The 19,300-nt window shown below is 44.3% G+C and overlaps 2 protein-coding genes across 2 annotated transcripts in view; both read left to right on the top strand.

Moving 5' to 3' along the window:
• The window catches only part of pcnt (pericentrin), a gene marked incomplete at its 5' end in the record, with an annotated part of 31,859 nt that extends 21,556 nt beyond the window's left edge, over positions 1-10,303 (top strand). The window contains 18 exons of the mRNA XM_080512626.1: positions 151-330; positions 442-1,470; positions 2,459-2,629; positions 2,755-2,944; positions 3,274-3,608; positions 3,711-3,816; positions 3,934-4,106; positions 4,191-4,466; positions 4,662-4,816; positions 4,908-5,037; positions 5,177-5,968; positions 6,094-6,303; positions 6,402-6,617; positions 6,908-7,134; positions 7,576-7,655; positions 7,752-7,890; positions 8,000-8,118; positions 9,880-10,303. Coding sequence (XP_080368752.1) covers positions 151-330; positions 442-1,470; positions 2,459-2,629; positions 2,755-2,944; positions 3,274-3,608; positions 3,711-3,816; positions 3,934-4,106; positions 4,191-4,466; positions 4,662-4,816; positions 4,908-5,037; positions 5,177-5,968; positions 6,094-6,303; positions 6,402-6,617; positions 6,908-7,134; positions 7,576-7,655; positions 7,752-7,890; positions 8,000-8,118; positions 9,880-9,911 — 4,560 coding nt within the window. The 3' untranslated portion in view covers positions 9,912-10,303. The remainder of the gene's footprint in view (positions 1-150; positions 331-441; positions 1,471-2,458; positions 2,630-2,754; positions 2,945-3,273; positions 3,609-3,710; positions 3,817-3,933; positions 4,107-4,190; positions 4,467-4,661; positions 4,817-4,907; positions 5,038-5,176; positions 5,969-6,093; positions 6,304-6,401; positions 6,618-6,907; positions 7,135-7,575; positions 7,656-7,751; positions 7,891-7,999; positions 8,119-9,879) is intronic.
• Positions 10,304-11,339: 1,036 nt separating this feature from the next.
• On the top strand, positions 11,340-18,395 carry senp2 (SUMO specific peptidase 2). Its single transcript, XM_080512359.1, has 17 exons — positions 11,340-11,599; positions 12,747-12,808; positions 12,902-13,014; positions 13,148-13,214; positions 13,336-13,414; positions 13,650-13,824; positions 14,050-14,156; positions 14,263-14,345; positions 14,523-14,571; positions 14,823-14,892; positions 14,996-15,133; positions 15,218-15,349; positions 15,523-15,747; positions 15,925-16,004; positions 16,099-16,183; positions 16,681-16,776; positions 17,321-18,395. Exons 1-17 carry the CDS (start codon positions 11,421-11,423, stop codon positions 17,381-17,383), a joined length of 1,803 nt encoding a protein of 600 aa, XP_080368485.1. The 5' UTR covers positions 11,340-11,420; the 3' UTR covers positions 17,384-18,395.
• Positions 18,396-19,300: the final 905 nt, after the last annotated feature.

Below are 19,300 nucleotides of genomic sequence, written 5' to 3'. Positions count from 1 at the left end.
TCACTTTGAGACCTTATGTTTAGCAGTTGTTTTTGGGGCTGTTTTTGTATTTTCCATCCCTTCATTTTAGTCTTCAGTCCTTTCAGTGGATCTTCAGTTTCTCAGTTGAGTAACACTAACATTATTTGGTATGCACGTCTTCTCTTGCAGGATAATGTGTCTGTCCTCACTGTACTTAAGGAGGACAAAGAGGGACAGAAGGTGATGGAGGAAACTGAGGAGGAGACCCTTCCCTCGGCACTTCTTCAGGAGAAAAACCAAGAAATTGACCACCTAAACTGTGAAATCCAAAAGCTGGAACAAGAGCTGGAGAATAGCGGGAACAACGGTGTGGGTGTGAAGGCATGTATCCAATACTTTGGCAGATGGAATGTGTATGTGCGAGATGGAACCATGGTTTCTTTGCAGAACGGTATTAATTTACTCTTTATCTGACACAAGGCTTTGGAAGCTGAGCTGGAGGATCTTCGCTCTCAGGTGGAACATCTCCGGTCTGAAGTCACGCGCGTGCGCCACGACAAACAGGAAGAGGTGGAACGCCTTCACGAGGTCATCAGTACACTGCAAGCGGAACTGGCCACGTTGGGCCCCAACCTGTTCGAAGTCAGCGACTCCCAGGATGGAGATAGCATCAATCCTTCACCGGCTCCCAGCCCTGAGCCCCGCCACTGTGCCGAGCAGGAGAGGACGGCCGGGCCCAATAGCCTGAAGCACGAGCTCAGTCTGACTCACTCCTCCGCCGCCTCCTCCTCTCATTCCCTTCAGTCTCACCTCAAAGCCCTCCAAAGTCAGCTGGAGACTGCCGTGGCCGAAAAAGAGGGGCTGGAAAGATTACTGCTCACCCAGGAGGAAGAGTACAGAGGTCATGGTGAGGAGTTTGAAAAGAGAGTCAAAGCCATGAGAGAGAAATCCGAGGAACTCCAAGGTCTGCTCATCCTTAAGGAGGCGGAGCTGCAGGGGGTCAAATCCCAGGTAGAAGATGAGGTGAAGATGAGGAAACGGTCGGAGGAAGAGATGGCGGGTTTGAAGGTCCAAGCTCAGGAGAGCAGCACCCTGAGTGAGCAGAAAAATCAGCTGAGCTCTCTGGTTTTGGAGCTGCAGAAGAAAGAACTGGGCCGAGTAAGGGAGGTCGAGACGCTCCGAACAAAAGAGCATGAGATGAAAATGGAGATCGAGGTCCTTCGAGAAACGAGTCTCACTCTGGAGCGACAAGTCCAGGAGGTGCGTGCAGAGGTGGTGGACATGGAGGAGCTCGTTTCTGTCGAACGGACCAAGGTTGAAACGCTCGAGACCGTGAAAGGGGAGCTTTCCGCTGAAGGCGAGGTTTTCGGGAGGAGGGAGGCTCAGCTCCAAGAGGAAATTGAAAAGCTAAGACAAGAGTCAACCTCAATGAAAGGCCTGATTCAGGACCTGACAATACAGCTAAATGAAAAGGAAACCAGTCAAGAAGAGGCTCAAAAAGAAGTGCTGGTGAGTCTAAATGTTATGTTTTGTTGTTTTTAGTATAAATTTGTTTTACTTTTAGCATCTATCCAAAATCAAATGTCGGCATTTTATTGTTCAGGCTGTAACTGTCTGCATTTTCAGAAAGGATTAATCTCTTAGCACTTTAACATTCACAAATGTATAAACGGTGCTTGACAGTTTTCAGCTAGTCATTGTTTATTGAATTACACTTTTACTTTTGGTGTTTATATAAACGATTAAAGATTAAAATTCAACATTTTAAATACTTTTAAAGCAAACGAAAAATGCCTACGTCACTTTGAGTGTTTCGAGCAGATTTTCTTCATATAGATTCAAACATTTCTGCTACAATATATTGTATTTACACGACTTACTGCCCATAAAAACCTCAAGTTCTGGTGTTTCTGCCCTCTTTCTTTGCACGTAGCTGTTGATGACTGCAGGCTGAACCACATCTGGTTATAGTTAGGGGGCGTCGCTGTAATGACGTGTTCCGGCAGTCAGGCAGCAGAATCTTACTCACACGGAGGAAGTGACATTAAAATGAGGAAGGACAAGGAGAATTTGTTTTAGACTGTCGTACTAAAGTTTTGTTGCACTTTATTTTTTTGGGGGGGGGGTTCTGTCTTTGAAGGATGTGGTAAGGTATTTTTTTTTTTTTTTTTTTGTAAGTAGAGCCTGGAAGGTTGCAGCGTTGGGCTGCAGCTTTGCATTCTGTAGAACTTCATTTTAACTCGTTCACGGCTGCTTTTGGGGAATGTTGTTGCTTCATTAGAATGCACCGCAGGAATTTTTGAGAGTATATGTAAATGTTTACATATGTATAAGCTGTCAGCAACGTGTACGACATATGTCACTTTGATGTTGTTGCATTACAAAGACATCACTTAAATCAAGTTATTAAAGTGCTCATGGGTTCCAAATCATTTGTTTGCAAAGTGCAGTTGGGATTAGACTTGCTAATACTGTGGTTGTTGCCCTTTTCTGTCAGACCCACGCAGAGGTGACCCTTGCTAAAGCGGACGCTGCCTTGAGGGAGAAAGAGGCAGAAATCGGCAGGCTGACGGCAGAACAAGAGGGTCTGGGGGCCGAGCTGACTGCAGTGCAACAGGGGCTGAGCACCAGTGCAGAAAGAGCAGAAAAACTGCAGGAAGAAGCACGGGTATGATCATCAGAGCAGAATTATTAGCTTCATGAAGTCGGAAGATAATCTGTTGTGCCCGAAGTACTTTCTCTGTGACGGATGGATTTTTTTTTTTGTTGTTGTTGCTCATTTCTTTGTGCCAGACCAAAGACCTGGCGCTCGTCAACTTGGAAACAGACAACCAGCGACTGAAGGCAGAGCTCCGAAGGCTTCAAGACAGCCTGGCTGTGCAGGAGGAGGAGCTAGCTTATCAACAAAGAGAACTACAGCAGCTCCGACAACGGTGGCGTCAACAGGACACACACACTCACCTTCAGGAATACCCACAGAAGGGTGTGTACTTCTTATCTCTACTCGCATATAGATTGTTGATGTTACGTAGAATCCTCTTATCAGCAGCAAGGATGTAAAAGAATGCAAGTCTTTCCTCCTCTGTTGGTATGGAGAGGGGATCGCCTAGCTTGGAGCCGATTCAAACATCAATTCTAAAATATACCGGATACAAAAGGTTTGAGTGGTCGTGTTTCAACAAAACAAGTCATTTGTAGAGAAAATACTGCGATACGCAAGCTTATAATAACTTGGACTTGACCCATTTGGGTGGTATTGTTCATCTATTTTAAAGTCGATGACGTTTTATCTTCTTTTTTTCTCACCATCAGATGTTCCTCAAAGAGCTTTTGAGAGTGCTGTGGCTGTCTCCCGTGATGAAGTCTCCCTGAGCTCTCCGGAGATTTTGAGGAGGCTCGAAACCTCCGAGGACCGACTCCCAGAGCGGTTCCACACCTCCATTCTCGGCTCTCGTCTGTCTATGCTCAGCGCCCTGAATAGCACCGGCCTGGACCTTCACCGGATCAAAACCTCTCCGAGGGCAGTAATGGAGTCTTCACACTCTAGAACTATCACTCCAGATCCAGCCACGCAGAGTACGCACTCTCCGGTCTCTGTGTCCATCTCCGATAACTTCTCTGTGATCGATTCACTGGACACTGACAAAGTATGGAGTTTACACTTTTTATAGATGCTATATTATCATTCTCGATGTGTCTCAAGCTTCCGGCCTTAAACTTTCTTTCATTTCTGCAAATGTTTGCTTTAGATGCGAGAATTGGAAGGACTTGACGACCTAACAGCACCCCCATCTCCACTCGGCTCCACTTCGTCCTTCTCACCAGCAGAATGGGCGAGTGATGGATATGGGAGCAGTGAGTATTGACATCCATATGACTGCTTCTATGTAAAATATTTTCAGTAATCCCAAGGTCTCAGGTTATAATCCAGAAATTCTCTAGGATTAAATCCTTTGTCTCCTTGTGGTTCAGATGTCAGTTCAGAGTTGGGTGCAAGATTGAGAGTGGAGCTGGAGCACACTGAACGACTGGATGCCCAGTTCATCGAGTACCTCCGCTGTCGAGGAATGAATCCCACAGCGAACACGGACAGTGCTGCAGGCAGCATGAGCTACAGCGATGACCTTTTGTCACCAGAGCTTCAGGTAGACGTCACATAAAACTGACATCAAATTAATTTTGTCGATCAGTGAGCACATATCTCACTGTGTCCCTTCCTCTTCTAACAGGAATTGCTCAAGAAAGTGTATCAAGAGAGCTGCAGAATCCTCACTCTGTCCCAGCGTCGTGTACCCCCCTCATCCCAACAGCGCGTCGCAGACCTGAAAACCTTTGCATTGAGTCAGTCGCAGCGTCATTCTGAAGACGAGTCTGTTCCACTGGACCACCAGGATAAATCGTCATCTAATCCCCCCATGAGCTGGCAGCAGGAGAAGCGAGCACTGCAGGAGACGGTGGTCGCTCTCAGAGAGCTGCTCTGTCGAATGGCACAGAGAGACACACAAGTGAGTTTCCAGAAAATTATTTTCAAGATGATGAGCAATAAACGGAATGGTCTTTCAACTCATTCAAGATTATGTTCACGCGATCTAATAGTTATGGCCTTTTATTTGAGTATAAAACGATGAGAAAATTTTTACTTCCATTCCATCCATTCACTGGCTTGAATATGTCTTCATGACGTTCTTTGATATTTCCAGAGCGACAACAGAGGCCATGATAACTGGCACAGAGAGTCACAGACTGATGGGCAAGTCGAATCCCAGCTGCGAGCAGAGCTGCAGGAGAGCCAAAAACAACTCCAATGTGCTCACGATACTCGGCAGGAGCAGAAGAATAAGATGATGTCACTCAGGTATCTTGCATTGCTCCATTTATGTAACTCGTCACAAAAAAAAAAAACAAGACTGAAAACGAGGTTCAGTATTGATTGTGGTGTTCTTCAGGCTGACTGTAGACAAGTGTGAAGAAGCTTTGAGGCGAGAACAAGCCAGAGTCCAGGAGCTTCAACAAGAACTGGAGCAGGAGCGAGCTTTGAGTCTCCGTAAAGACAGAGAAGACGAGGAAAGAAGAGAAGTAAGACTTATTCTGTTTGTAATGTTAATTTTCAAGAGTCTGTATATACTCCCTTCGTTCCCCCTATAGATTTCATGTCCATTTAAAGATCATAGTCTCCCCTATTTAACCTTGAAATATAACTCCTCTCCCTTTTCAGGCTGTACACATGTCGTCTGAGAAGCAGAAGTTAGAGGTCACGTCTCTGACGGGTCAAGTGGAGCAGGAGAAGGTGGCCTACAGCAATCTGAAACAAGAGCTGCAGATTGAACAGTCTCGGAGCGTGCTGCTGGAGAAACGCCTCGATGACACCCATAAGGAGCTCGAAGGTGAACGCCAGCGTTATGCCCACCTGCAGGAGCTCAGCTTGCAGGACAAAACCCGTGTGGAACGCCTCCTGAATGAAGTGGAGTCTCGCTCAGCCAGCGTTCACGCCGAGCTTGTGGACGCTCGCAGGAAGCTCGACGCGGAGAGGAACCGCTTCTCCAGGCAGGTGGACGAGCTCAGCCACGCACACAAAGCCGACGCCGGCAGAGACGCGAAGTTCATTTCGGACTTGCGCTCCCAGCTGGAGCAGGAGCGACGGCAGGGGGAGGACCTGGCGGCCGCGGCCGACAAGCTGCGGGCCGAGCTCATGGAGAGCAGGCGGAAGCGGGAGGAAGAGGAACGCGCGGGGAGGTCCGAGCTCCAGAGGGAGCAGGAGGCCGCCACCCGGCACCGTGTTGCTGCGGAGACTTTGAAGGAGCAGAAACGGGAGGCAAACCGTGCACTAGAGGTGGCGCGAGAGCAGTCTCGGCGCCAAGGGGTGGAACTCGCGGAGCTGAAGGAGAGAATCCGACTGCTGAAGGACAAAGAGAGGGAGAGGGAAGAGCAGTGGGAGAGAGAGAAGAGGAAGGGGAGGCAAGAGCTGATTGAACGGGAGAGACGACAGGAAAGAACCAATAATAAACTGGTAAGTCATAATCGATACAGGTGTTTTGCTATGCCCTCCCCCATGTAATATATTTATTTAGGGCAGCTTTAAGATAGTTTTGAATGCACACACAAAGGCCGCTGATTATGTCTTTTTGACTTCAGTGCGAGTTGGAGTTGTTGAGGCAGCAGGACCAGCGGCGCATGCAGGAGCTGCAGCAAACTCTTGCAGAGCTTGAGCGAGATGAGAGGGAGATGGCTGCACAGAGGCTCTCGGAATGGAAGAGCGGGCAGCCGCACAAAGCTGCTGCCTCTCAGCATCTCATCCAGCCCGACTGCACCCTGTCCAACAGCCCTCAGCAGCAGCAGCAGCAGGTACTCGCAGGTTTTGTCACTGTGCCGGCTCCAAATTCTGCGCCGGCGCCCCTTGTTTAATGAGATAAATGCACTGTAAAATGTCTTTTTCGCCACAGAAGCCATCCACGTCGTCGTCCAACTTGTTGGAGACCTTGCTGAAGGAGAACTCGGAGTTGACGGAGCGCGTGACGTCACTGAGACAGGAGAGAGCCTCTTTCAAGCTTAAAGTCACCGGCCTGGAGCGACAACTGCGGCACACTGAGAAGGAACTCGCCACGGTCACCTCGGAAACCGAAAATAGACCCGCCACTGATGTGATGAGCAGTAGCAAGGTCAGTAAGGAACGCATGTATATAGTAGTCGTATTAGTTGTTCGTGCACCAGTTTTCCATGACTTAGAACCTGTGTGGCAAGGTGAATTTATTAGAATAGCACATTTCAGCAAAAAGGGAATTCAAACTGCCTTAAAACATAAACATTGTTTTACTTTTCCTATTATATCTTCCTTGTTCTACATTTGTCAGAACAAAAGGCATTCTGAAAAATTTGGATTCAAAAATGGGGAAAGGTATAACAAGAGGCTGCTCGCTTTAAAATAACTCAGTTGTGTAACATTTTGCAGCGACATCGTTTGTATGAGCGCTACCTGCGCGCTGAGAGCTTCAGGAAAGCTCTGGTGTACCAGAAGCGCTACCTGCTGCTGCTGCTGGGAGGATTCCAGGAATGCGAGCAGGCCACGCTGTGCCTCATTGCCCGAATGGGGGTGCGACCATCGCCCCTTCCCTCGGCCCAACGCCGACCCCTCGGACGTTTCAGGGCCGTGGTTCAAGTTGTCATCGCTGTGTCGAGGTATGAACTGTAACGATGATGAATTCATTCTACCGCCGAGCAGCTTTGATCATTTTGGAGGGCCACAGAAGCTTCAAAAGCTTTTCCAGAGGGCTGGTTTGGGACAGAAATCGGAAGCGGAACAAGTATGCGTCACATAGGGACACAAATCCCCACATGGTCAGTTGTTTGTGGTAATGCATGGAGAAAGAATTGTGAATCAGCAATCGTACAGAGGAGGGAGACAAAGAAGTGAGGAAAACGTCGTTCACTTAAAATTGGCAAATGTTTCCCAAGGGTAGGACTGAACTCAGTATTTTGTATAAAATGCCATAACACCATTTAAAACAAAACTAAGGTGAACAAGGGGGGGTAGTACATAAGGCTTTGTTGTCCATGTGTTAAGCATATAAACAAAATGCATCTCTGAAATGTTCTTTTTTTTTTTTTTTTTTATTGCAGGATGAGATTCCTGACGAGGAAATGGCAAAAAGCAATCAGAAGAGTTTCATTAACCGGATCCGTCAACGGACATGCCCCAGGTCAGCACTGTGGACATAATCGATGTTAATTTGCAGGAGGTCGCTGTGTTGTAATGTGAATGGGTGGGGTTTTTTTTATTCATTTTCATACGACAGGGCACAAACCAGAGGTTTTAAGGCCACAGCAGCAGCCAAGATCAAGTCCCGAGTCCCCACAGAGGAGAGACTCCGTCCACAGAGAGAGCGTCTCTGCTCTCATACCTCCCAGCAAGTCTCCCTTCAGATTGCACAACAGGTCCCTCCCTCCCTCCCTCCCTCTTCAAAACATTACTTTATAAAAAAATTACAAAAAATATTCCATATTAAAGATTGTCAAATGGAATTGTTACTTTAATTGGCTGCAGGTCTTTACCCAGTGTGGCTGCAGCTTCGAGTGCGTGCTCTCAGGATCCCGAGCCATCGCTGACAGAATACATCCATCATCTAGAGAAAGTCCAGCAGCGTCTGGGAGGAGTGCTACAAGGTGAGCGCTGTTCAGAATGATTTCTGTGTCGTATAGTGCACTCGACTCTATTCCTGGTGTGTTTTTAACTCTGGGGTTTCACAAGATGCACGCTCAGCGTTGTGTTTACTTGTTGTGTTCACATTCTTCTTACAAAGCAAATATTGTGGTGGTGGTGGTGTCCAGCACTTCAAGATGTAGGATTTGAGCTCACGCTGCAGTATTGTCACACTTTAACTTACTGGTTTCTGGGCACATGAATCTTAATGCTGCAGGGATGACGTTCTATTTTAGACTGTATAAAGTAGACGCCTGTTCACGTTACAAAAAGTCACTCTGATTTTTAATTTTTTTTTTTTTTTTTAATTTGATATAAAAAGATGTATAAAAATCTGTAAAGTTTGGGTTTTCTCTGATTGCGCACACGGGCTAATGAGACGGCAAACTGAGGTTCAATTAATAATGTCTGGCAGCCTCTGTAGTTTCACTCAGATTCTCAAAGTAGAATCTGATTTTGTGGTTTGGGTTGTCTGTTACATTGTGGGACCGTGTCAGGCAGAAAGCAACAAACCCTGTGCGCTCCATCATCTCCCAACCTAGTAAGGGAGTCTCGTTTAGCCCCGCCCCCGATCGAGGAAAGGAGGATACAATCCGCCTGTTCCCCCGACATGATTGGGTATCGGCAACGCTGGCTGCAGGAAAATGGGACGTGGCTGTACCTGAGCTGCCTGTCGCCCCTTTACCTGTACGGCACAGGTGAGTGTGAGTGTAGCACGCTCACTCCACCAACAACAAAAAGCAGCACGGCGTACTGCCACTGCTCTCAGCAGCCGTTACAGGTGATGACCCTCTGGTCTGGAGTGCATGTGCTGCAGGTTTGATTGACACGTTGATCATTGGCTATTGATACAAATTACATGCAAGGCCGCCAAATTATACACACTATCCCTGTCAAATCAATTGGTTTAAGTCGCCCTCTCATTTGAAACGTGGCTGTGATGCTACAATGAGCGTGAGCAAACTGCCGTGGATAAAAATGGTCAAATCAACAAACTCCTGCAGAACATCAGCATCTCGTGTCCCGAGTGTGATTGCTTTTTTTTTTTTTTTTCTTTACACGAGCATTTCACATGCCTCCTTTGTTTCCTCTGACTTATGCCTTTTAATTGAGCCGAATTACAATTTTGTTATACGTTTTGGTTTCCTGTATTCATACATCTTGTTTACATGTTTGTTTGTTTTTTTCCCTTCCTCTCAATTTTATGACTTAACTTGTTTCACTGCTTTTAGGCTACTTGGAGAGAAATATCAATAAGATTTCCCTGCCAGCATCTTCTTTAAAAAAATAAAAAAATAAATACTTTTCTCTTACTGTTGGCTTTAAAAAGATAACATAAATATATTTTGATTGTTTCATGGCATTCTGTTGGTTTTTCCAAGTTTGATTATATTGGCTGGTAAAATATTTTTGACCTATAGATCTTGTTTGTAAAAATGTTTTTGATATTGTAAGTACATAGTAGCATTATTAATGTGACATGATCTTTTAGTAAATGGACTAAAAGTTGTCATAAAAATGTTTATGATTTGTGCCATTTCCCTGGCATTGTTTATAAAAAAAGAAATCATTACGCAAATTTAAGTCAGAGCAATTGTAGTGGTGTTTTGTATTTTAAATGTATACAATCCAGAAATCATCACGTTTCTGGGTTTTTTTGTTGTTTTGTTTTGTTTTTTCCTCCTCTTTCTTACATGCTGCTTTTGTGTTTTGTGTCTCACCAGGTTCATCTTCTCTCCGGCCCGACCCGAAGTAGTCTAACCACTGAACGCCTGAATGTCGCCTGCCTGCATTTCGTTATGAAATCGTCCATGCCTTATCCTCCATGTAGAAACGTGTCCAGATTTACATGTGCTTTGAAAAATTTATTAAATGTCTTTTTCTTTCTTTTTTTTAAACGCATAAGTTATTTTTTATACCCATGTCATTTTTCTATTCCCTGTACCTCAGTATTTTGAAGGTCGTTCCTGAGATGCTGGAAGAACAAATGCTTTTGGTTGTTTTAAATAGTACTGTTGTTATTTTTGTAATTGTTTTCTATCTTTTTGTGCTATGTAAATAGTACATTGTGTTCATTGTTTGTACAGATTTCAGTAGGTGTTTGATTGCACAAATGTGAATCATATGCATTTTTGTATTATCTGTGTTTCTACCAGAGTCAATAAATATTTTAATTGCTTTTACTTGCCAGACTGGACTCATTTTGTGTCTCAATGTGCACACATGATGTAGGATCCTATATAGATGAAGCTCTGACAATTAAATCTTTCAGTTCATTGAGAATATGTGGGAACAAGTGTCACTTGGGTCTTTAAAGTTTGGTTGGGGGGAGTCATAGTCAAACACTTTCAAGTTTAATTTACAAAACGATCAAATATAGCAGTCTGGGATATGAAAAGAACTGCAGAGCTCAAATGCCACCACTTACAAATAACTTGTTACTACATGCATTTTACCAATGTTTTTGTTTTCTTTAATTTAGGTTAGGGTTAGGGGGGTCAGTTTCATGATCCATTTACAATTAACGCATTTACTGATTGGCATTGTTTTATAGATACTCAAGTTCTTGGTGATCCCAATGAATAGAGTATACGTTTTGCAATGAATTCATCACAAAACATTTGATCATAAAAAGCTCAAAGTGCTATACGTAATTGAACGTCTTGACGCATATTCATTCAATATATGATGAATACAATTATGGTAAGAGACAACCCAATGAGATGAAATTGAAACGGAATATTAATTATGGCATAATTAAGCAAAAAATATGTATGGCAATAAAACGTTTGAGTTAAGTCATATTTCGAGTGTCTGAAATTGATGAGTGTTTTTCTACCCGTTTCTCAGCACTTCCCAGAGTGCGAGCGACGGACCAGCTCAGGTCGGCGTAATTATGTAACGAGAATTGGTACTTGAGCGGAGCAGTTTCAGCCAATCAGAGTCCGAGCTGCACATGACGCTCTTTGGCCTCTGGGTCACGGATGCGTTTGTTTATTTCATGCGCATACGCCGGCAAGGCACAAGTGTGTCTGTTTAGGCCGTACGCGCAGAAACCCCGCCCACCCGGACCCTGTTTAGGAACTTTACGCTCGCACTCCGTCAAACATCAACACGGGGTGACGCACGTCCCTTGCGTAGCACGCTGATGCTAATGCTAAGCTAAGGCAACAGGAGTCGGTGTGTCGTAGATCGTTATTTAACGTCGAGATCAGTCCTGGACCGCGAAGAGGACCTCCCTTCAAGTTTATCCTATTTGTCTGTGATGTTTGGATGGATAGCTGACGGATTCTCATCGCTGTTTGATCCCGTTTCGGGGCAAAACCCAGCCGAGTGGTCCTCGCACGGCAACTTGAACGGAGAGATACCGACGCGTCCCTACGCTAGAGCGGGACCGCGGCGGCAGGAGGGCGGCAGCAGACCGGCGAAACGGAGCTACCAGAGGTCGGTGGTCGGAGGGGGTTTTGAACAGTTTACGGTCACGACACCTTCCTCCCCCAGTGATTTTAAGAGTTGTTGTCTGCCTCTGATTAAACGGCTTAATTGCTAGCTAACGTCAACCTGTGTCAACGTCGGCATTAGATATCGTGTTGGTTTAAACAAATCCTCGTACGTTAAAAACTAATTCACAAGTTATTAGCAACTGAATAAACAACCTCATTTGATCAAACTAAAAGTCCGTATTGTTTACATTAGGTCGCTCCCAGCATATTTAGCTGGAAGTTGTCCTCAGTCTTAAATGACTAATTATTGTTATTGATCAATTAAAAACCAAAGGTAGTTAGCAAGCTGAAATTAATTTCAACTCCATGTCGATAAACTATAAATCTAGAAATATTTTAATAGTACTACAAGTTATGGTACCATTAAAAATGATGGTACTATTAAAGTTTTTTCCTGTAATATGTTAGGGTCAATGGAACCTCTTCATATGAGTACAATATATTATCTAGAGTCTAAATACCCCAAAGAAATCGTATTCAATCATATTGAGTGCTCGAATAACGTGAGATGATTAGGTTTTCTGGTCATTATTGCAATATTTCACAATTATGGGGTTTTTTTTTCTTTCTAAATTCAAAACATGATAATCAGAACGGACAATACATCGAGTAAATGATATCAGTACAAATTATTATGTCATTAGTGGTAGTACTTGAGATGTGTGGTATGAGATGTACTTCATATAAATGATTGCAGAATTAAAAGATTAAAGAGGCTGTTTATCCAGGCATCCATCCATCTTCTATACCGCTTATTCCTGTTCAGGGTAATGGCCCTGGAGCCGATTCCAGTTTACTATGGTCGAGGGCAGAATACACCCTGGACAGCTCACCAGTCCATCACGGGTCACCATTTAACCTCGCGTGCATATTTTGGGACTGTTGTAGGAAACCAGAATACCTGGAGAAAACACGGGACACACATGGAGAGAGCATGCAAACCGAGACAACGATTTTATGTTTTGCAGTTGTTTTTCTGTAACCCGTTAAATTGACAGGCACAATCCAAGTTATTTCTATGTGGACAAATGTTTAGCATTGCAGGAGTGAGAAGAGGACCTCAAACTTTGCTTTCCCCTTTTTTTCAGTGTGCATTTTGCAGACGGCGTTTCCCAGAGCGAACAGGTCGAGGTGAAACGACCTCGGCGAGGTTCGTTCACAATTCTTAAAAGCCTCTTGATGTTTAGTTTTTTTTCCCCAAAAACTCTGTGGCATAAATGTTACTGGCTGTTGTCTTTTTCAGATGTCGTGATCAGCTTTCTGAAGAAGACTGTGGCTGGAGTGGCAGGTCTGTTCGGGCTGCGCAAACCTCAGAACACAAAGTGTCCGAAGCCCCGGCTGTACGATGAGAAGCGGGTGGGTGCTGCTATCATTCACATAGTGATCGTTGTATTGACTATGTTGTTGTTTTTGGGTTTTTTAAATTATGGACCTGTTAATTTCACTTTTTATGTTCTATGACCATCGATTCTCTCTTTTGCCCTACAAGGCTGTGACTTTATTGGGCATAGATGAGCTTCATACCTCACGGCCGAACGTTACTGACTGGAGAATGGGTAAGTGAGGGACGATGATCCACCAGGAAAAGCCTTTAACCCTTTTTTTTTTTCTTTTGTGTCGCCAACATTTTTCTTTGTTGTGGAGTCATCCGTCACCTGTACTTGTGATTGCTCCTAGATAAACCCTTTGGCGGAGTAAATGAGAGGGGTGGGAAGAATCTCTTCCAGAGCTCGTTACCCATAATGAGGAAGTACAGGTGTGTGTGATCTCATGGATCGTTTCGGTTTTCGAAAAAAGTGTTACAAATGGATTGACTGAAGAGTGCATTTAATTTGCTTTTGCTTCCTCTTACGCCTTTACAAACACATTTTTTTGTCTAGATTTTCAACTTTATCAATTTATTTTGTGTTCACTTAGGTTTGGCATAAAAATGAATGAAGGCTTTTGATGAAACTCCCTTACCAACTTGCTCATCTCTTATTTAATTCCAGTGGAGCAGCGCCCCCTACAGGCCTCTCCGAACGAGGGAGGGATGGGGAGAGGAGAGGCTCCCTCCCGCTGCTGCCCACCCGGTCTGCAGTGAGGATAGGAGCAGCTCACCCTGACCTCGTCTACAATAGCTTTGGACACAGTCGCTGCTCGAAGCCCAGCCTCACAGTGGAAGAGGTGAAGTACACCATAATTTGCATAAATCGCATCATGCAAATTTTACCGATTCCTTATTTGCGCTCAAAAACAAATATGTAACGCCGTCTGGTTTAACTTTAGATGAATGTAGTATTGGCTCAGGCAAAGTGCACGTTTGCACCGTGAAAAGATTTCATGAATTATTTCGAAGCTGGAATCTAGAGGTTTCACACCTGCACTTGTCATGCTTGTGTCTTCCTGTAGGCCATAAAGCAAAACGATAAGGAGCATTACAGGCGCTTGCTGGAGATGGTGTCGGATAAATACAGCAAAACCCAACCACTACCCTTCAATCAAACCAAGCCACAAGAGTAAGTAGATTTCGTCCTAACGTGTGGCCTTTAAAAGCCGTTTCAAGGCCAATCGCACCCGGAAACTTCAGAGGATTCGTCTGACTTGTTCTCCCTTTGTTTCCAGAAAGCCGCTGTCACAGGTTGATCATAAAACCGCTGCCTCAGGAAAAACCTTTGAACCAGTACCAAGAAAGATGGGGCACTTTGGTGGGACACTTTTTTATATCGTATGAAATATGAGCAGATTGAAAAATTAATGTTGTTAATTGTTAAATACTGCTGTTACTTCTCAGTTGTAGGCCCAGATTAAGTTTGCAAATAACATCTTTGCTGCTATCAGTTTATCCCCTTGTTTTATGGTATTTTCTCGTCTTATCTTCTCAGCGACGCCGAATGTTTTTACGTGGAAGAACAGATCTGCGCCCAAGGACAGGTTGGTGTCGTATCACTTTTGAATTTGTGTGTCGTTCAGTCCAGAAGAAGAAGAAAAAAGGTTTTGAAAAAAGGAAACGTTTTACACTTTGTGTTGATTTAACTTTGGACTAAATTAAGTAAAATAAACTGTTCAGACTTGATTCACATTAGCACAGAATGCATTCGGGAAGTAGGCTGAGTTCTGCTTTTCAAAAGGTCTTAGAGTGCATGTCCTCTTCCTCTCCTTTTGTAATTTTGTTTTCTCTCCAGGTGGGGCTTGACCTTCACCAAGCCGGTCAGCGGTTCCTTTGAGGATGTACAGCCTGTCCGATGCACAAAGGTCGAGCTTCCCCTCTTTCTCCTCACGTGTCAACGCTTTAATGCAGTCCTAATTCTTCGTACCAGTTTAAATTTCTCGTACAATCCGTCGATCTGGTTTGCAGCAGAATCAAACGGCAGAGTTGGACCTGTCCACCGAAGTAGCGACCCGTCTGAATCTCGTGGACGCTGCCGTCGGCGCCCCGGACACACATTCCGCGCACGCAAGGCACGGTGATGAGGACATTCCTCGGCTGACCAAGGTGACGTCGCCACGTTGTTTAAGATGCACCGTCATGTTTGAAACGTGCAGAACGTAACGTTGACTTGTGCTCACCCGTTTGTAGGAAATGGCAGCGGAGGTGAGTGGCGCTCTCTCGCAGAGCGACCCCAACCTTGTCCTCAGCGCCGCTTTCAAGCTTCGCATCACACAGAGGGACCTGGCCACACTGCAGGAAGGAGGCTGGCTCAACGACGAGGTGAGATCGCGAGTGTGGTGTGCTTGGGAGTGTTTTGGAGGCCAAAAGGATTTCCACTGTCTGGCCCGTGTCTGCGATTGACGGACTGCATGTTTCTGTGCTGCCCACTTTCGAAGAACATTTTGTCTGTTACATACTCATGCGGTGTATCTCGTGTTCTCTCTCCGCCCAAGGTGATGAACTTCTACCTCTCCCTGGTCATGGAGCGCCGCCGTGGCGAAGCCGGACAGTTCCGAGTCTACTCCTTCAGCACCTTCTTCTACCCGAAGCTCCAGGGCGGCGGAGCGGGACAGCCCGGGGGACACGGAGCCGTGAAGCGCTGGACCAAGTCCGTCGACCTCTTCGTGTTCGATCTCCTCCTGGTGCCTCTGCACCTCGGGGTCCACTGGGCTTTGGCTGTGAGTTCACACGGTTCGGTTCAAGTGTAAATCTATCATCTTAACATTTCAGGCCACCGTCCCCCACCAAAATATTATCTGAGAACCACATTTTTTGTTCAGTTTCGTGTGTCGACCAGCTGGGTATTCTTCATGAAGCGCTGCTGGTTTTAGTCACGCTCACTATTTTCTTCTCAGGTGATCGATTTTAAGACAAAGACGGTGAAGTCGTTTGACTCCATGGGACAGAGGCACGATGACATCTGCGGTCTTTTACTGTGAGTCCAGTTTTCTCCAGTCTGACCACCAGGAACTTTTCTCATTGTGTTCGTTTTAACTTGGTTATGATTCTCATATTTGGGGTTTTTTCAGACTTTATCTTAAAGAGGAGCACAAAGCAAAGAAAGGGAGAGAGCTCGACAGCGCCAAATGGACTGTGAGAAGCTTCAGGGCTTCAGTAAGTCAGACTGCTTGAATGTTACGCACCTCTGGGCTTTTCAAAGTGTGGGGCAGGCCTCCACTAGGGGGCACCAGGAAGTATTAGGGTGTCATACAGCCACAGCAAACTTCGAAGGATTAAAAATATATATATTTGATTTTTTTATCAGATACATTTTTGCGGCTCAATTAAATACCAGCAAAATATGAATAAATGGTGTAAAACCATAAATGTGATCACTACAACAGACTATTACAAATACAAAATAAACATCCAACAAGTTCCAGTGGAGTTATGCTTTCACTATTTCCTATAGATCCCAACAGCCATTAGCTAAATTATTATATGAAAAACAGCAGAAACTCTGGCAATCATGCAAAAATGACTGCTCGTCGTGAGATTTGGGGGTCGCAGTGTAGCTGTGTCAGGAAACTCATCCTCAAGCACTTTGAAAGCCCCTGATAGACCCGTTCTGTTTTCTCTTGACTGTGAGACTCATGATCTTATTTCTATAGGAAATCCCTCAACAGAAAAATGGCAGTGACTGCGGTGTCTTTGCCTGTAAATACGCCGACTACATCGCAAGAGGAAGGCCCCTCACATTTAAACAGGTACTGGCATGCATACAAGGGAGGGTTCCATTGGGTAATCAAAAGAAAAAAATTTCCATGATTTTTTAGTAAGCATGAGGGGGAACCATGGGTCGTATTTTCAAGCTTCTCAGTTGGATTTCCAGGTTTATATTTTCTTTAAAAAAATCAGTCCTGGAGATCCTCTGTCTCTGTCACACAAAGACCTGAAACATGCAGGACAGAGGCTCTCCGGGAACTGTTTGACATTTTTACTTTAAACATTTGCATGTTAATGTACCTATCGTTCTTCACCTTTCACTTGCTTGCCGTCTTCTGACGTGTTTAGTGGTGTATGTCAGCATGTTCCCGCTAATCGTTGATCAGTGGACTTAATATGGCAGCCACTTGTAACTCCAATTCTCTCTTTATCTTGCAAGTGACGATCACTTTCACTCTTTCCGAAATATTTAATTGAAATTAAATGTCTTGGGTTTACAAATGCATGTCATTATGGTCACATCTTTTTTTTGTTTCTACTTTTGTTCTAACAAACTGCAGTTAACCAGTGCCTCTGTCTCCACAGTGCCACATGCCTCTCTTCAGAAAGTTGATGATGTGGGAAATCCTCAATAAGAAGCTACTATGACTGATAAGATTAATCTCCAGTTAATTGTATAGCTTCAGGGACTTTGTCTACGAGAGCAGCGGCTGTGTACAGTGACTGTGTGAAAAGACGAAAACAAGAAATGGGCCAAAGGAAGCGAGCTTCGGATTGAAATGTGACACGGTCTCACTCGACTCGTCTGGAGACGTCAACAGTCTTAAGAAAGGATTCCGTCTCTTTTTCGGGGACATTTTTAATCTCTGAGTTGTATTTAGAGACATTATTGGTCTGTAAGAAGTGTTTATCGACACAGACTTTGGCACTACTGACTGAATGGCTTTTGTTATGCTAATTTGGGATTGTTAAGTTTTATTGTTTAAAGTTCTGCCCGAAGTGCCTTCGTCCCCGTAGCTCTGATTTGAGCATGTCTTGTTTTTTTTTTTGGGGGGGGGGGGGGATTTACTGCCATGTACAACCCAGCAGCAGATTTAAGAATCGTCACATTGAATTTGACTGCTGTGGGACGGTGACACTTCATGTGATCGGCAGTATGAATGACAGATAGCTACACTAATATTCCATCAAGAAGCCTAATCTCTCTGTAAAGTATTGAAAATTAATATATCTCCTCAGTTTTCTTACAAGAACGGCATGATTGAAAATTGTTATTGAAGAATAACACGTTTGTTTTATTTATGGATTGCCTGAGTAGGAGTGTGTGTGTGTGTGTGTGTGTGTGTGTGTGTGTGTGTGTGTGTGTGTGTGTGTGTGTGTGTGTGTGTGTGTGTGTGTGTGTGTGTGTGTGTGTGTGTGTAGTTTTGTTCCTCTGACTGGAGTAAAATTAGTTGTTACCTCGAGTCTGCAATGAAATGAGAGCTGTGAATTCTTTTCCAATGACCTCACTGGAGGAGAACATTCAGGATTGCTACAGAGAGCTACAATATCAGTTACTCCATAGTGAACTACTGTTACACTCAAGCATGCTTGTGCTTATGTTTGGAACTTTAGATTATAATTTTCCCTGTCTGTAATAAAGTATTTTGTTTAAGTATGACTGAAAAGTGAATCAATCAATTCTTACAGTGACAAGAGTGTGTTTTACAGTAAAGTGACAAGTATAAAAATAAACCCTACTGCCTCAGTTCAAGATAACCGTAATGCATCCTGAAATATGTATTGATCCCTGAGTATATTAGCAGAATGATCATCTTTTTAGGATGATTCTTCAATCAAAATATCTCTTAATAAAAAAAAAAAATACAATTCTGATGTCTTTAAAAAAAAAAAAAAACCAAGGAAACTCCCAAGAGAGCTTTACTGCACCTCCATTTCTCTCGACACCGGTGTTGTGTCTGAATAGTCACTCCTACCTCCTTTCCTATCCACTTTTCCTTAATCCCTGGAAGTGTTTAAGTGGCGGCAACGATGAAGATAAGGAAAGGAGGCTCAATGCTTCCTTTATAATCTCCTTGAGCCTCGGAAACACTGATGCATCCTCTACTAAAGGAGACCTGATAATGCTGCCCCACAATTCCTTGCGGCGACAACATTTAACATTCAGGGAAACTCGCAATGATTGAAATTGACTGTCATGTAAAGTTACTCAATGGAATAATCTGCCTTAGAATAACTGGTGGGATTGCGCTCCCATTGTCAAAACCACATGATCGCCTTTAGAAAGTCTCCTAACTTCGTGGCGTCGTCCACGGGGTTAAGGAAAAGTGGATAGGAAAGGAGATAGTAGGGACTATACAGACACACCCAGAGAGTCCCGGGATCTTCATACAGGAAGTAGTCTTCTTTGTGCATTTTTTGTGTTCATTCAGCGTGAAGTCGCCAGTGATTTTTTTTTTTAAAACACAATCATATATTTATTGCGTGTAGCAGCCAGCGGATTGGAAAACAATTTTAAATAGTTACATAGCTGGCAAATTGATGGTTTATACAGTATGCAAATCT

Source organism: Blennius ocellaris (assembly GCF_963422515.1).
Source record: "Blennius ocellaris genome assembly, chromosome: 17".
Classification (NCBI taxonomy): Eukaryota; Metazoa; Chordata; class Actinopteri; order Blenniiformes; family Blenniidae; genus Blennius; species Blennius ocellaris.
This window is presented reverse-complemented; position numbering and strand designations above follow the sequence as displayed.

Coding starts and splice junctions, on each gene's coding strand:
- senp2 (XM_080512359.1), top strand. CDS start 11,421: ATGTTTGGATGGATAGCTGACGGATTCTCATCGCTGTTTGATCCCGTT. Junction 13,415..13,649: donor CCCATAATGAGGAAGTACAG/GTGTGTGTGATC, acceptor ATTTAATTCCAG/TGGAGCAGCGCCCCCTACAG. Junction 15,134..15,217: donor ACATTCCTCGGCTGACCAAG/GTGACGTCGCCA, acceptor ACCCGTTTGTAG/GAAATGGCAGCGGAGGTGAG.